This window comes from Hylobates moloch, unplaced genomic scaffold (genome assembly GCF_009828535.3).
Source record: "Hylobates moloch isolate HMO894 unplaced genomic scaffold, HMol_V3 SCAFFOLD_15, whole genome shotgun sequence".
In the NCBI taxonomy this organism is placed as follows: domain Eukaryota; kingdom Metazoa; phylum Chordata; class Mammalia; order Primates; family Hylobatidae; genus Hylobates; species Hylobates moloch.
Genome location: NW_026652290.1, coordinates 97,367,381 through 97,383,129, shown reverse-complemented (window position 1 = coordinate 97,383,129; position 15,749 = coordinate 97,367,381). Strand labels below are relative to the sequence as shown.

At 56.3% G+C, this 15,749-nt stretch overlaps 2 protein-coding genes across 8 annotated transcripts in view; both read left to right on the top strand.

Moving 5' to 3' along the window:
* The window catches only part of ADAT3 (adenosine deaminase tRNA specific 3), a 147,278-nt gene extending 132,131 nt beyond the window's left edge, over positions 1-15,147 (top strand). The window contains exons 1-2 of one of the 4 annotated variants that reach the window (XM_032176906.2): positions 6,835-6,968; positions 13,779-14,857. In XM_032176906.2, the coding sequence (XP_032032797.1) occupies positions 13,794-14,849 (1,056 nt within the window). In that variant the 5' untranslated portion in view covers positions 6,835-6,968; positions 13,779-13,793 and the 3' untranslated portion in view covers positions 14,850-14,857. Of the gene's footprint in view, positions 1-6,834; positions 6,969-9,328; positions 10,153-13,587 lie in introns of those variants that run through there. The other 3 variants (XM_032176905.2, XM_058428250.1, XM_058428251.1) reach the window with 3 other exon arrangements.
* SCAMP4 (secretory carrier membrane protein 4) overlaps positions 6,885-15,749 on the top strand; it is a 247,195-nt gene continuing 238,330 nt past the window's right edge. For 3 of the 4 annotated variants that reach the window (XR_009209923.1, XM_058428260.1, XM_032176908.2), the window contains exon 1: positions 6,885-6,968. The gene's annotated coding sequence lies outside the window, so the exon portion shown is untranslated. Of the gene's footprint in view, positions 6,969-15,067; positions 15,148-15,749 lie in introns of those variants that run through there. The other variant, XM_032176909.2, reaches the window with a different exon arrangement.

Below are 15,749 nucleotides of genomic sequence, written 5' to 3'. Positions count from 1 at the left end.
GGCCTCCCAAAGCGCTGGGATTACAAGCCTGAGCCACCGCGCCCGGCCTTGTTTTATTTTTTTAACTTTATTAATTGTTTCCTGTTTTCATCACACTTTGTCTAAAACTATTTCTTTTTTGTTTTTGAGACAGAGTTTTGCTCTTGTTGCCCAGGCTGGAGTACAGTGGCACAATCTCGGCTCACTGCATCCTCTGCCTCCCAGGTTCAAGTGATTCTCCTGCCTCAGCCTCCCGAGTAGCTGGGACTACAGGTGCCCGCCACCATGCCCGGCTAATTTTGTATTTTTAGTAGAGACAGGGTTTTTCCACGTTAGCCAGGCTGGTCTCGAACTCCTGATCTCATGATCCGCCTGCCTTGGTCTCCCAAAGTGCTGGGATTACAGAAGTGAGCCACCACGCCCTGCCTAAAATATTTTTTTTATAATTAAAAACATTGTTTCTTAGCCAGACCCTGTGGCTCATGCCTATAATCTTAGGACTTTGATTTTTTGTTTTTGCTTTTGTTTTTGAGATGGAGTTTCCCTCGTTGCCCAGGCTGGAGTGCAATGACACGATCTTGGCTCACTGCAACCTCTCCTCCCGGGTTCAAGCAATTCTCCTGCCTCAGCCTCCTGAGTAGCTGGGACTACAGGCATGCACCACCACACCTGGCTGATTTTTCATATTTCTAGTAGAGATGGGGTTTCACCATGTTAGTCACGTTGGTCTCGAACTCCTGACCTCAGGTGATCCACCCGCCTCAGTCTCCCGAAGTGTTGGCATTACAGGTGTGAGCCACCATGCTGGCTTTCTTTCCTTTTTTTTTTTTTTTTTGGACTACAGGTGCCCGCCACCACGCCCGGCTAATTTTTTGTATTTTTTTTAGTAGAAACGGAGTTTCACCGTGTTAGCCAGATGATCTCCATCTCCTGACCTCATGATCCGCCTGCCTTGGCTTCCCAAAGTGCTGGGATTACAGGTGTGAGCCACGGCCTCTACACTTTTTTTCTATTGGCTGGGGTCGGGTCGCACAGTCTAAACTAAGTTTGGTTGGCTAAACATTTGATTTTTTTTATTTTTATTTATTTTTTTTTTTTTTTTGAGACGGAGTCTTTCTCTGTCCCCCAGGCTGGAGTGCAGTGGCGCGATCTCGGCTCACCGCAACCTCCACCTCCTGGGTTCACGCCATTCTCCTGCCTCAGCCTCCCGAGTAGCTGGGAATACAGGCGCCCGCCAACACGCCCGGCTAATTTTTTGTGTTTTTAGTAGAAACGGAGTTTCACCGTGTTAGCCAGATGATCTCCATCTCCTGACCTCATGATCCGCCTGCCTTGGCTTCCCAAAGTGCTGGGATTACAGGTGTGAGCCACCGCGCCCGGCCTCTACACTTTTTTTCTATTGGCTGGGGTCGGGTCGCACAGTCTAAACTAATTTTGGTTGGCTAAACATTTGATTTTTTTTATTTTATTTTATTTTTTTTTTTGAGACAGAGTCTCGCTGTCGCCCAGGCTGGAGTGCAGTGGCGTGATCTCAGCTCACTGCAGGCTCCGCCCCCCGGGGTTCACGCCATTCTCCTGTCTCAGCCTCCTGAGCAGCTGGGACTACAGGCGCCCGCCACCTCGCCCGGCTAATTTTTTGTATTTTTAGTAGAGACAGGGTTTCACTGTGTTAGCCAGGATGGTCTCGATCTCCTGACCTCGTGATCCGCCCGCCTCGGCCTCCCAAAGTGCTGGGATTACAGGCGTGAGCCACCGCGCCCGGCCTCTACACTTTTTTTCTATTGGCTGGGGTCGGGTCGCACAGTCTAAACTAATTTTGGTTGGCTAAACATTTCATTTTTTTTAGATAGGGTGGGTATGTAAAAGAAAGGGGAGGCCGGGCATGGTGGCTCACGCCTGTAATCCCAGCGCTTTGGGAGGCCGAGGTGGGTGGATCACGAGGTCAGGAGATCGAGACCATCCTGGCTAACACGGTGAAACCCGGTCTCTACAAAAAATACAAAAAAATTAGCTGGGCGTGGTGGCGGGCACCTGTAGTCCCAGCTACTCAGGAGGCTGAGGCAGGAGAATGGCGTGAACCCAGGAGGCGAAGCTTGCAGTGAGCGGAGATCGTGCCACTGCACTCCAGCCTTGGCAACAGAGCCAGACTCCATCTCAAAAAAAAAAAAAAAAGAAAAAGAAAAAGAAAGTGGAGAGAATGGGGAAAGGGGGTGTCTGTGATGAGCTAGAAAGTTAGTCTTTTTTTAAAATAAGGAAAGGAATGTAAGCTGATGCTGATAACGCTTGGTATTGAGGCGTGTCTAGGCATTTAACAAAGGCAAAAAGGAAAAAGGAGAAAAAGGAGGGAAAGGAGGGGTACTATGAATTAAAGCATAAAAGATTGATCAGACTATTTGAAGAGAAACCCCATTATATCCCACAACTAGAACCCCTGGCCTGAAGTGATCCACCCTCCTCAGCCTCCCAAAGTGCTGGGATTACAGGCGTGAGTCACCACTCCCGGTCTTATTTTTATTTTATTTTATTTTATTTTATTTATTTTTTTAGAGTCTCACTCTGTCATACAGGCTGGAGTGCAGTGGCACAATCTCAGCTCACTGCAACCTCCACCTCTCAGGTTCAAGCTGTTCCCCTGCCTCAGCCTCTTGAGTAGCTGAGATTACAGGCCTCTGCCACCACACTCGGCTAATTCTTGTATTTTTAGTAGAGATGGGGTTTCACCATGTTGGTAAGGCTGGTCTCAAACTCCTGACCTTGTGATCCGCCCAGCCTCCCAAAGTACTGGTTACAGGCGTAAGCCAACATGCCTGGCCTATTTTTTTTTCCTTTCTTTTTTTTTTTTTTTAGACAGAGTCTCGCTCTGTCGCCCAGGCTGGAGTGCAGTGGCGCGATCTCAGCTTACTGCAAGCTCTACCTCCTGGGTTCACGCCATTCTTCTGCCTCAGCCTCCCGAGTAGCTGGGACTACAGGCGCCCGCCACCACTCCCAGCTAACTTTCTGTGTGTTTAGTAGAGACGGGGTTTCACCGTGTTAGCCAGGATGGTCTTGATCTCCTGACCTCGCGATCCGCCGGCCTCAGCCTCCCAAAGTGCTGGGATTACAGGCGTGAGCCACCGCGCCCCACCCAGGCCTCTTTTTTTAAAGACAGGACCTCCCTCTGTTGCCCAGGCTGGAGTGCAGTAATGCTGATCAAAGCCAACTGCAGTCTTGACCTCTTGGGTTCAAGTGATCCTGCCACCTCAGCCTCCCAAGTAGCTGGGACCACAGGTGCACATCACACCTTGTTATTAAAATTTTTGTGTAGAGACAAGATCTCACTATGTTGCCCAGGCTGGTCTTAAATTCCTGGGCTCAAGCGATCCTTCCACCTTGGCCTCCCAAAGTGCTGGGATTACAGGCCTGAGCCCCTGAGCTTGGTCCTGGTCATTTCTTGACTGCCTGTCGCTTGTGGCCACCCAGCCCGCCAGTGGCTGACTTAGGCTTCTGGCTGATTCTCTGCGGCCACTAAGCTCACACTTGGGGAACCGACTCCGTGATTTTGCAGCATTTCTTTTTTGAGATGGAGTCTTGCTCTGTCGCCCAGGCTGGAGTGCAGTGGCGCGATCTCGGCTCACTGCAAGCTCCGCCTCCCGGGTTCACGCCATTCTCCTGCCTCACCCAAAGTGCTGGGATTACAAGCGTGAGCCACCGCGCCCGGCCCGATTTTGCAGCATTTCGATGCTGGACCCTGACCCAGTACTGAGTCGGGAGGGTCACGTTCCGTTTGTTTTTTCTTTTGAGATGGTCTGGCTGTCACCCAGGCTGGAGTGAAGTGGCATTGGTGTGATCTCAGCTCACTGCAACCTCTGCCTCCTGGGCTCAAGCCATCCTTCTGCCGCAGCCTCCAGGCATGTAGCTGAGACTACAGGCGCCACCACACCTAGCTATGTTGTTTTTTTTTTAAAGAAAGAGACAAGGTCTCGCTATGTTGCCCAGGGCAATCTCAAATTCCTAGACTCAAGCAATCCCTCCGCCTCGGCCTCCCAAAGTCCTGGGATTACAGGTGTGAGCCAGCACACCGGCTGTGGGTCACATTACTTTTGAAAAGTTCTGGATGAAGAACAACATCAATTAAAAAAGGGGTCCCATCAGTAGAGGCTGAAATCATGACTGAAACTAGCTTAAGCCCCAAAGCAAAACAAAAACCAGAGAGAAGGCTGGGCATGCTGGCTCTCGCTGTAATCCCAGCATTTTGGGAGGCTGAGGCGGGTAGATCACCAGAGGTCAGGAGTTTGAGACCAGCCTGGCCAACATGGTGTACTAAAAATACAAAAATTAGCAAGCTGGAGTGCAGTGGCGCAATCATAGCTCACTTCAGCCTTGACCTTCTGGACTCCAGTGATCCTCCCACCTCAGCCTCCTGAGTAGCTGTCCTAGCTGTCCCAGTTACTCAGTGCCCCACCGGACCCAGCAATTCTTTTTTTTTTTTTTGCAGAGATGGCGGTGTGTGTCTCAAACTCCTGGCATCAGGCAAACCTCATGTGTCAGCCTCCCAAAGTGCTGGAATTACAGGCATGAGCCACCATGCCTGGCCTAGATTCATTTTTTTAGATGCAGAAAATCTGGGCTTTGGATTTAATGACTTACCAAATAAAGGCTGTCTTTTTTTTTTTTTTTTTTTAAAACAAATCAGCAAAACAGGGGCTCTTGGCTAGTTTGCATGAAGCATCCAGTGATGGAGAGATGTGTATTTAAGCTAAAAAAAGAAAAAGTGAAACTCACAGCAGTCTGAGTTTTTATTCAGAAAAGTAAAAAAGAAAGCAACTGAGAGCGAAATAGTTTCCTGGAATGCTGGGTTTTTTTTTGTTTTTTTTGAGATGGAGTCTCACTCTGTCGCCCAGGCAACAGAGTGCAATGGTGCGATCTCAGCTCACTGCAACCTTCATCTCCCGGGTTCAAGTGATTCTTCTGCCTCAGCCTCCCCAGTAGCTGGGATTATAAGCCCCCGCCACCATGCCTGGCTAATTTTTTTTTTTTTGAGACGGAGTCTCGCTCTGTCGCCCAGGCTGGAGTGCAGTGGCGCAATCTCGGCTCACTGCAAGCTCCGCCTCCCGGGTTCACGCCATTCTCCCACCTCAGCCTCTCCGAGTAGCTGGGACTACAGGCGCCCGCCACCACGCCCGGCTAATTTTTTGTATTTTTAGTAGAGACGGGGTTTCACCGTGGTCTCGAGCTCCTGACCTCGTGATCCGCCTGTCTCGGCCTCCCAAAGTGCTGGGATTACAAGCGTGAGCCACCACGCCCGGCCACCTGGCTAATTTTTGTATTTTTAGTAGAGACGGAGTTTCGCCATGTTGGCCAGGCTGGTCTCGAACTCCTGACCTCAGGTGATCCACCCACCTCGGCCTCTCAAAGTGCTGGGAGTACAGGCATGAGCCACTGCACCCGACCTTGAAATGCACTTTCTTTGAAACACCACGTCCTCCCCTTTCTCACATAAACTCCCTCACACTCTGCAAGTTTACCTAACTGTATGCGTCTATCTAATTATGTGATTACCTAAAAGTTCCAGGAGCAGGCTGGGCACGGTGGCTCATGCCTGTAATCCCAGCAGTTTGGGAGGCCGAGGCAGGCGGATCACCTGAGGTCAGGAGTTCCAGACCAGCCTGACCAACATGGAGAAACCCCATCTCTACTAAAAATACAAAATTAGCCGGGCGTGGTGGCCTGTGCCTGTAATCCCAGCTATTCGGGAGGCTGAGGCAGGAGAATCACTTAAACCTGGGAGGTGGAGGCTGCGGTGAGCCGAGATCGTGCTGCTGCACTCCAGCCTGGGCAACAACAGCAAGACTGTCTCAAGAAAAAAAAGAAAAAAGAAAGAAAGTTCCAGGAGCTACTCTGGAGACAGACCAAGCACTGAGACCCACCTGCAAAATCCCAGAGATTTCCTCAAGGCAGACTGCAACCTGGCCCTTATTAGGATGAGGCCAGCCTGCGATTTTAAGTCACCAAAATTCACCAACACACAGAGCTTATACTCAGCACCTCCCCTGCACACCCACCATTCCCAGTTCCCCCTTTTTAGCTCCTCACCCCAGCCTCAAGTTTGAAGGGGTTTCTGGAGGCCTAAACCAGCTGCTTCCCCCCTGCGAACTCTAAAAATGAAGTCACCTCCCTTTCACTGCACTTTTTCCTCCTTACTGGTTTGGCAAGACTGGCATCTGAGCCTGAGCTGGTTACAGCCAGGCGCTGTCAAGTTGTTGGGGGAGGGGATGACAAATTCCATCCTGTTGAGAACCACTTGGTTAAACCTGTCCAACTGGAAGGAGTAACAAATTGCTCATAAAATGTGCATGTTTTGGTGAAACCCCTTGTCTACTAAAAGTACAAAAACCAGCCAGAAATCGCTTGAACCCGGGAGGTGGAGGTTGCAGTGAGCGTAGCACTGCACTCCAGCCTGGGTGACAGAGTGAGACTCCGTCTCAGAAAAAAAAAAAGTGTGCTTGTTTGGCCCAGGAGATGCAAGAGGTCTTCTTCACCTGTGGTACTGATGAGAAAACTCAAACCTGAACGGGGCCCAGGCCAGAGTGCAGTTAACAGGCAGAACTGGAAGCTGGCCCCACCCCGGACTCAGGGGACGGGTGTCATGTCCCCCCCTCTGCCTCATCCTCCCCACTCTGCTAACTTTCCAAAGATCCCCCGGGTTCCGCGTTTTCCCTGGCCGCTTGATGGGATTCGAACCCGTAAACTCAACGCTCGCCCAGCGCAGCGGCCCCGCCTCGCCCCCCGGCGGTCATGTGAGCGCAGTGCCGGCGGGGGTCAGGGTGAGGCGGTGGCGCGCAGTGCCTGCTAGGAATTGTAGTCCTTGCCCCACCTTTGCCTCGCGCCGACCCCGCCCCTGGAACTACGCTCCCGTCGTGCTCCGCGGCACCAGGCGGAGACGAGGCGGGGTGGTCCGGGTCGGTTGCTAAGACTTGGAGAAGCGCTGCGCTCGCGCCCGGATCCCTCAGGTAAGCGCGCGGCTCCGAGGTCTCGGGTTCTCCAGCCTCAGACTTCCCCAGAGGGGGAGGAGGGACTGACATGGGGGGGTCTCGGCAGTGAGGGGCGCCGGCCGTTCGTGGGGAGAAAACGGGCGGCCCGGGCCAGCCTCACGCGCGTCTCGGGCGGGCCGGTGGGCGACGCGGGGAGGCGGCGCGAATGCGCGTGCGCGCGGCGGTGGCCTGGGGGGAGCCCCTGGACCGCGCTCCCCCAGGCCCTGGCCTTTCTGCGCGTGCGCACCCTTATGGCCCGGTAGGAGACCCCGTACGCTCCAGCTGCTTCCGGTGGCCCTTCCCCAGGTCATGTCTGCCAGTCCCCTGCCTCCGGACCGCGCGCTCGCGGGTTTCCGGAGTCTTCGAGTCCTTCCTCCCCAGTTCTGGTTTGCCTTTATGGGGAGATTCCCCTAGTCCTTGGTACATCCCCATAATTGACTATCGTTCCTCATCGTTACCTACAGTATGTTTTTTTCAGGTTTTTCCATCACAGGCCCCCAGTTATCTTCCACACCCTACCCCGAGGTTCCCCGCTGTCTTGCAGAGAAGGCCTCCTTGTAGGGTGGCCGGAAACAGGATCGACTCCGTGGAAACAAGGACGGCTGGGTGCAGTTCCTCACCCTGTAACCCTAGCACTTTGGGAGGCCAAGGCGGGTGGATCACCTGAGGTCCGGAGTTTGAGACCAGCCTGGCCAACATGGTGAAACTCCATCTCTGCCAAAAATACAAAAATTAGCCGGGTGTGGTGTCACACGCCTGTAAAACCAGCTACTCGGGAGGCCAAGGCAGGAGAATCGCTTGAACCTGGGAGGCGGAGGTTGCAGTGAGCCAAGATGGCACCATTGTACTCCAGCCTGAGCAACCTAGCAAGACTCACTCTCCAAAAAAAAAAAAAAAAAAAGATTTTTTTTTGTTTTTTAAATTAGCCAGGCATAGTAACATAGGACACATGTCTGTGGTCCTAGCTACTTGGGAGGCTGAGGCAGGAGGATTGCTTGAGCCCAGGACGTTGAGGCTTCAGTGAACTGTGATGGCACTACTGCATTCCAGCCTGGGCAACAGAGCAAGACCCTGTCTCAAAATAAATAAATAAAATATATATGTGTAGCGCCGGGTGCGTGGCTCACGCCTGTAATCCCAGCACTTTGGGAGGCCGAGGCGGGCGGATCACGAGGTCAGGAGATCAAGACCATCCTGGCTAACACGGTGAAACCCCGTCTCTACTAAAAATACAAAAAAAAAAAAAAAAGCCTGGCGTGGTGGCAGGCGCCTGTGGTCCCAGCTACTCCCAAAGGAGGCTGAGGCAGGAAAATGGTGTGAACTCAGGAGGCGGAGCTTGCAGTGAGCCAGGATCGTGCCACTGCACTCTAGCCTGGGCGACAGAGTGAGACTCCGTCTCAAAAAAAAATATGTGTGTGTGTGTGTGTAGAAACAAGCCCCAGGCTGGGTGCGGTGGCTCACGCCTGTAATCCCAGAACTTTGGGAGGCCAAGGCAGGTGTATCACAAGGTCAGGAGTTCGAGACCAGCCTGGCCAATATGGTGACATCCCACCTCTACAAAAAATATAAAAAATTAGCCGGGCGTAGTGGTGCACATCTGTTGTCCCAGCTGCTTGGGAGGCTGAGGCAGGAGAATTGCTTGAACCAGGGAGGTGGAGGTTGCAGTGAGCCAAGATCGCGCCACTGCCCTCCAGCCTGGGGGACAGAGTGAGACTCTGTACGAAAAAAAAAAAAAAGCCCCCACACAGACTATTGGTGTGTCCTGGAACTGAGCATTAGCTGTTCCCTCTCCGCGTTCCCTCGCCTACTTCCCCAGCCTTCCAGGCTGGGTGGTGGGTCACTGCCTCCGAGGAGCCCTCCTGGATCCTGCTGAAGATGGTCAGGCCCTTCCATCCCCCCCCCATTTTCTCTTATGCGCCTGACAGCCCTGCCTTTAAAAAAAGGCAGAGCAGGAATTCCCATTTCACAGGGGTGGAAGCCGAGGCTTGGAGGAGTCAGGACTGGTGCCTGAGCTCTCGCTCAGGCAGTGACCGCGCCTGGCTTGATGCCTCTAGGGCAGGTTGGGGACTAGGTGTGTTTTCTGGGCGGACACACCCAGGTCCCGGCATGGACCTTGGCCTCCTCATCTGTGGGATTAGATAAAGGCCTCCCAGCCTCCAGTTCACCAGGGTTGTCACCACGCAGGGCCCAACTCACCTGCCTAGAGCTTTGCCAGTTCCCATCCCAGCCCAGGCTGGCAGCCATGTTCTGCTGGAACCTGGGCCACCTGCCCTCCTGAGGGGTCCCAGTGGTCGCCTGCCTTCTGGGTGGGTGTGGTAGGGGGAGGGTCAGGTGGCCCCCCGCTCTTGGGGGGCAGTCGCTGCGGGAGTGAGTCGTCCCCCCTGGGCCATAGCGGGTGGGTAGGAGCTGCTCTGGCAGTTGAGGCCACCCTGGCCTGGGACAGTCAGTCAGCCTGAACACTGTGCCTGTTCCGGGATTTTGACCTGCGCTCCAAGGGCACGGCGGGCCCAGCCTGCAGTGTCCCGGCAGCTGCCTCCTCTCTGGGTCGTTTGTGTTTCATCAGACAGAGGTTGTACTCTTGGAGGGACAAGCGAGGCTGTGTTTGTCTTTTACCCTGGAGACAGTGGAGTGTTTGTGGCCCCGCCAGGCCGCGCGGGCCTCTCGGTACTGGTCGCGCGTGCTGTGCGTTTTGGGAGGGCCCAGCGAGTCGGCTGCTATGGGCCCCACCTGGCACAGGGCCTCGGGCAGCGGCAGCACCTGGCGCTGCCTCCGCGCTTTCTGCTCCTAGCTCCCACTGCGCCTCTGGTTCTGTGCTTTGTTGAATGCGTGAGCCTCGGGCAGCGCTGGGGCCGCTTCAGCGTGACCTCCAAGGCCACTGGCCCGGAGTTCCACTGGCTGCTGGTCCTCCATCTGTGGGGCGCCCCGGCGGCTGAGGCGTGATCCGGGCAGTGCATCTCCAGTAGCACCCACAGCTGTGCGGCTGCGAAATGATCCAGCGACACATCCCTGTCTGTGGGAGGAGCCGTCCATACCAGCGGGGATGTGTAGTCCAGGCGGGCGGTGGTGTTCAGGATCATCCAGAGTCATTTTAAGATCATCTGCGGCTTAGCCCCAGCACCATCTGAGGCAGTACTGTCTGCTAGAAATATCTGTGAGCACACAGGTAGTAAGGTTTTTAGGCTTTTATTATTATTTATTTATTTGAAAAAAGGAACAGGGTCTCTCCATCTTGCCCAGGTTGGTCTCAAACTCCTGTGCTTAAGTGATCCTCTTGCCTTGGCCTCCTGAGTAGCTGGGACTACATGTGCACACCACCGTGCCCAACTAATTTGTACTTTGAAGAAATGTGGGCTGGGCACGGTGGCTCACACCTGTAATCTCAGCACTTTGGGAGGCTGAGGCAGGTGGATCACCTGAGGTGATCAGCCTGGCCAACATGGTGGAACCTCGTCTACACTGCAAATACAAAGATTAGCCGGGTGTGGTGGCACGTGCCTGTATTCCCAGCTGCTGGGGGGCTGAGGCAGGAGGATTGCTTGAACCTGGGAAGTGGAGGTTGCAGTGAGCTGATCATGCCACTGCACTCCAGCCTGGGCAACAGAGTGAGACTCCATCTGAAAAAAAAAAATGTGGGCTGGGCGTGGTGGCTCATGCCTGTAATCCAACCTCAGGCCTGCAGTGCGAGTCTGTGGGGGCAGATGCAGGTGGGGGAGGGCTGGCCAGCTGAGACTGTGGTTTGGGGGTGTTCAGGTGGGGCGGATGCCAGAGATGTGGGAGCCAGAAGTGCCGTCCCCCAGGGCCCTGTGAGCAGTCCCTGCAGGCTGGCTGTCCCCACACCTGCCTCTCTGCTGTGCTGTCTGCCCGCCTAGGGCAGGCTCCCCTCTTTTTTTTTTTTTTGAGACAGAGTCTTGCTCTGTCGCCCAGGCTGGAGTGCAGTGGCACAGTCTCAGCTCACTGCAAGCTCCGCCTCCCGGGTTCATGCCATTCTCCTGCCTCAGCCTCCCGAGCAGCTGGGACTACAGGCGCCCGCCACCACGCCCGGCTAATTTTTTGTATTTTAGTAGAGACGGGATTTCACTGTGTTAGCCAGGATGGTCTTGATCTGACCTTGTGATCCGCCCGCCTCGGCCTTCCAAAGTGCTGGGATTACGGGCTTGAGCCACCACGCCCGGCCTAGGGCAGGCTCCCCCTAATGGGGGGATCCTGAGAGCTGGGGGCCCCACCAGCCCTTCCTCTCCAGTGGAGTGGCCCTACTGCCTCCCGTCCTCACCTGTGCCAGCAGCAGGGATGGTAATGGCCCTACTGTCTCCTGTCCTCACCTGTACCAGTGGCAGGGATGTCTTCACCTGTGCCAGTGGCAGGGATGGTAACAGTGCTGGTGATGTCAGGCCGGGAGGTTTTCACCCGAGAGCCACCTTGGCACACTGCCTGGCAGTCAGGGATGTTAGCAGGAGCCCCGGGGGTGATCCCAGCTCTTCCTACAGCCCCACTCCAGCCAGGGCCTCCTCTGTGACTGAGTAGGCAGGGACACCCCAGTGGCTGCCTGCTCTACTTGACAGCCAGGGCCCACCATGGCTGCAGGAATGTGGTCAAGGGACAGGAAGTCGGGGCCACCAGGGGAGGGGCTGCGCTCCAGGGCTTATGTTTCGTGGCCTGTCTTCTGAGATCTTTCTTCTCCTAGCCCTTGGCCCACTAGGGGACGAGTGTTTACAGAAACCACCGGAGGTGGATGTTCCGTGTCAGTACCAGGCTGTGTGCCGTTCTGGGAGGTGGCCCCGTGTCCCCCACACTTGCTTTCTGTCACTGCATAGCAGACTCCGTGCATCTGTGGGCTTAATACAACACCCGCCAGCTCCTGGTTCTGTGGGTCGGGGCCTGAATGTGATGTGGCTGGGTCCTCTGCGTGGGGTCTCACCGGGCTGGAACCCAGGTATCGGCCAGGGCTGTGTTGTCATCTGAAGGCTCAACAGGGGCAGCATCTGCTTCCAACTCATGCAGGTGTTGGCAGAATTCAGCACCTTGTGGCTGGGGGACCAAGGGTCCTGCTCAGTTCCTGGCCACATGGCCCTTCTGTCTGGAAGCCAGTTGCTGTGTGTCCACGGCTTGTGCTTCCAGGCTCTGGCTTCTGGAGATGCAGAGATCACATCAGTGATTGCCTGGGTTGCTGTGTGTGTTGTGGGGTGGTGAGACAAGTTTCCTCTTGGGGGTGATGGAATGTTCTGGAATTTTATAGTGGTGACTGTTGCACAACTCCAAGCGTACTAAGAGCCACTAAATAGGACACTTGATTGTTTTTGGTTTTTGAGTTTTTGGTTTTTTTTTTGAGACGGAGTCTCACTCTGTCACCAGGCTGGAGTGCAGTGGCACGATCTCGGCTCACTGCAACCTCCACCTCCCAGGTTCAAGCAATTCTCCTGCCTCAGCCTCCCAAGTAGCTGGGATTACAGGTGCATGCCACCATGCCCAGCTAATTTTTGTATTTTTAGTAGAGACGGGGTTTCACCATGTTGGTCCGGCTGGTCTCCATCTCGGCCTCATGATCTGCCCACCTCGGCCTCCCAAAGTGCTGGGATTACAGGCTTAAGCCACCGCGCCTGGCTTTTTTGTTGTTTTTTGACAGAGTCTCGCTCTGTTACCAGGCTGGAGTGCAGTGGCGCGATCTCGGCTCAATGCAACCTGTGCCTCCCAGGTTCAACCTCCTGGGTTCTCCTGCAGGCCTCAGCCTCCCTAGTAGCTGGGCCTACAGGCGCCTGCCACCACGCCTGGCCAATTCTTCGTATTTTTAGTAGAGATGGGGTTTCACGTGTTAGCCAGGATGGTCTTGATCTCCTGACCTTGTGATCCGTCCACCTCGGTCTCCCAAAGTGCTGGGATTACAGGCGTGAGCCACCGCGCCCGAGTTTTCATGTTTTTTTTTGAGACAGCATCTTGCTGTCACCCAGGCTGGAGTACAGTGGCACGACTGTAGCTCACTGCAGGCTTCAATTTCCGGCCTCAAGTGATCCTCCTGTTTCAGCTTCTCGAGTAGCTGAAACCACCGATGTGCGCCACCACGCCCAGCTAATTTTTTGACATTTAGTAGAAATGGGGTGTTGTTATGTTGCCTAGGCTGGTCTTAAACTCCTGGGCTCAAGCGATCCTCCTACCTCGGCCCCCCATAGTGCTGGGATTACAGGCGTGAGCCACTGGTACCTAGCCATGAATTGCACTTTTGAAAATGACCTGTCTTGGCAGAGCGCAGTGACTCACACCTGTAATCTCACCACTTTGGGAGTCTGAAGCGGGTGGATCACGTGAGGTTAGGAGTTCGAGACCAGCCTGAACAACGTGGTGAAATCCCATCTCTACTAAAAATACACAAAAATTAGTCAGGCGTGGTGGCGCATGCCTGTAATCCTGGTTACTATGGAGGCTGAGGCATGAGAATCGCTTGAACCTGGGAGGCGGAGGTTGCAGTGAGCTGAGATGGTGCCACTGCACTCCAGCCTGGGCGACAGCGAGACTCCGTCTCAAAAAAAGAAAATGACCTGTCTTCTGGTAGGTGAATTATATCTTCGTTTTTAAAAACCAATGGCTTTTTAAACTCTGTGCAAACCAGGGGTTAGCAGGACATGAGGGAGTGTAGCCCTGATGCAATGACCTGGGCCGGAGCCCTCGGACTAGCTTCAGCTTTGGTGGCAGCACGCCCTGCCTTGTGGAGCCACGGCCTCCTAGGACGGACTCCCCCGCTCTCCCCTAGCCGCCCGCAGCCGCCAGATGATCCTCTGCTCCCGTCTCTGTCTCCCACAGTCGGCCTTGCTGAGGATGGAGCCCGCCCCGGGCCTCGTGGAGCAGCCCAAGTGCTTGGAGGCCGGGAGCCCGGAGCCTGAGCCGGCGCCGTGGCAGGCCCTCCCTGTCCTGTCCGAGAAGCAGTCAGGGGACGTGGAGCTGGTGCTGGCCTACGCCGCGCCCGTCCTGGACAAGCGCCAGACCTCACGCCTCCTGAAGGAGGTGTCGGCCCTGCACCCGCTCCCCGCCCAGCCTCACCTCAAGCGGGTGCGGCCCAGCCGAGATGCCGGCAGCCCCCACGCCCTGGAGCTGCTGCTTTGCCTGGCCGGGCCCGCCTCGGGCCCGCGCTCGCTGGCTGAGCTCCTGCCACGGCCGGCTGTGGACCCCCGCGGCCTGGGGCAGCCCTTCCTGGTGCCCGTGCCCGCTCGGCCGCCTCTGACCAGGGGCCAGTTCGAGGAGGCTCGGGCCCACTGGCCCACGTCCTTCCACGAGGACAAGCAGGTGACCAGCGCCCTGGCGGGGCGGCTCTTCTCCACGCAGGAGCGTGCCGCCATGCAGAGCCACATGGAGCGGGCGGTGTGGGCGGCCCGGTGGGCGGCGGCGCGGGGCTTGCGAGCCGTGGGGGCCGTGGTGGTGGACCCGGCCTCGGACCGCGTGCTGGCCACCGGCCACGACTGCAGCAGCGCGGACAGCCCCCTCCTGCACGCCGTCATGGTGTGCGTGGACCTTGTGGCGCACGGCCAGGGCCGCGGCACCTACGACTTCAGACCCTTCCCCGCCTGCTCCTTCGCCCCGGCCGCTGCCCTCCAGGCTGTCCGCGCAGGCGCCGTGCGTAAACTGGACGCAGAAGAGGACGGCCTCCCATACGTGTGCACCGGCTATGACCTGTACGTGACCCGCGAGCCCTGCGCCATGTGTGCCATGGGCCTGGTGCACTCACGCATCCTGCGTGTCTTCTACGGCGCGTCCTCGCCCGACGGCGCCCTGGGCACCCGCTTCCGCATCCACGCACGGCCCGACCTCAACCACCGCTTCCAGGTGTTCCGCGGGGTGCTGGAGGAGCAGTGCCGCTGGCTGGACCCTGACACGTAGGCGCCGCCCTCCTGCCTCCGGACCCTTCCCGCTCCCGGCCTTGGGTCGCCCCTCCTGGACTTCCGGGCCTCGATTTCTCCCGCACAAGCCTGTCCTTGGATTTCAAGGACACATACCGCCTCCAGCGGAGACCACGGGTGCTGCCTTCCGTGCGGATCGAGCTTTCCTGGACTTGGTCATTGGGGCGACCCCCGTGCCTGCGGTGCCCTTCTGCGGGGTGCCCTTGCTGCCTATGTGTCCCCTCTGTCTCGCGGGCCAGGAAACTGCTCTGATGGGAAAATAAAAAGCCCAAAACCAAGTGGGTGTCTGTTAGGAGGCGTGTGCCTTTGTGGCCAGGGTCCCCAGTGGGGCGGGGTCTGTACAGGGCCTGGTGGCTCAGCGGGAGGGGACCTGCTGAGCCACGTGTGGTGAGAGGCCTGGGCTGATTCCGGGGTAGAGCAAGGCCCCCAGCTGCTGCCTCCTTACCCGCTTCTGGAGTCCTGATGGTTCCAGGCGTGCCTGGCCGAGGTGTGTGGACGCTAGGTGTAGCCCACAGGCCACCGACCCAAAGGAAGGGCCCTGGGATTTCGTGTCCTTCACAAGTGGCAACAGGGGACCCCAAAGGGCTGATGCTAGTCGGCCGCAGCACAGTGAGGACTGGAGCGGTTTTTACAGAACTTGGAGCAGGACCTGTGGGCCCAGCCAGCAAGCGCCCATTGCCTGACCATGTGGGTGCAGCTCAGCCCCCAGACACACCTGCTCTGAGCCCCCAGCCCGTAGGGGAAGGGATACGGCAGGTGGGGGCTGTGCCTGGGGAGCTCATGCAGTGGACAGAGCACCACTGCTGGCCAGGAGCCCGCCAGGCCTGCTGCAGTGGGGGACTCCGTGCCTGGGGGTGGGACTGAGGTGGGCTGGAGGGTC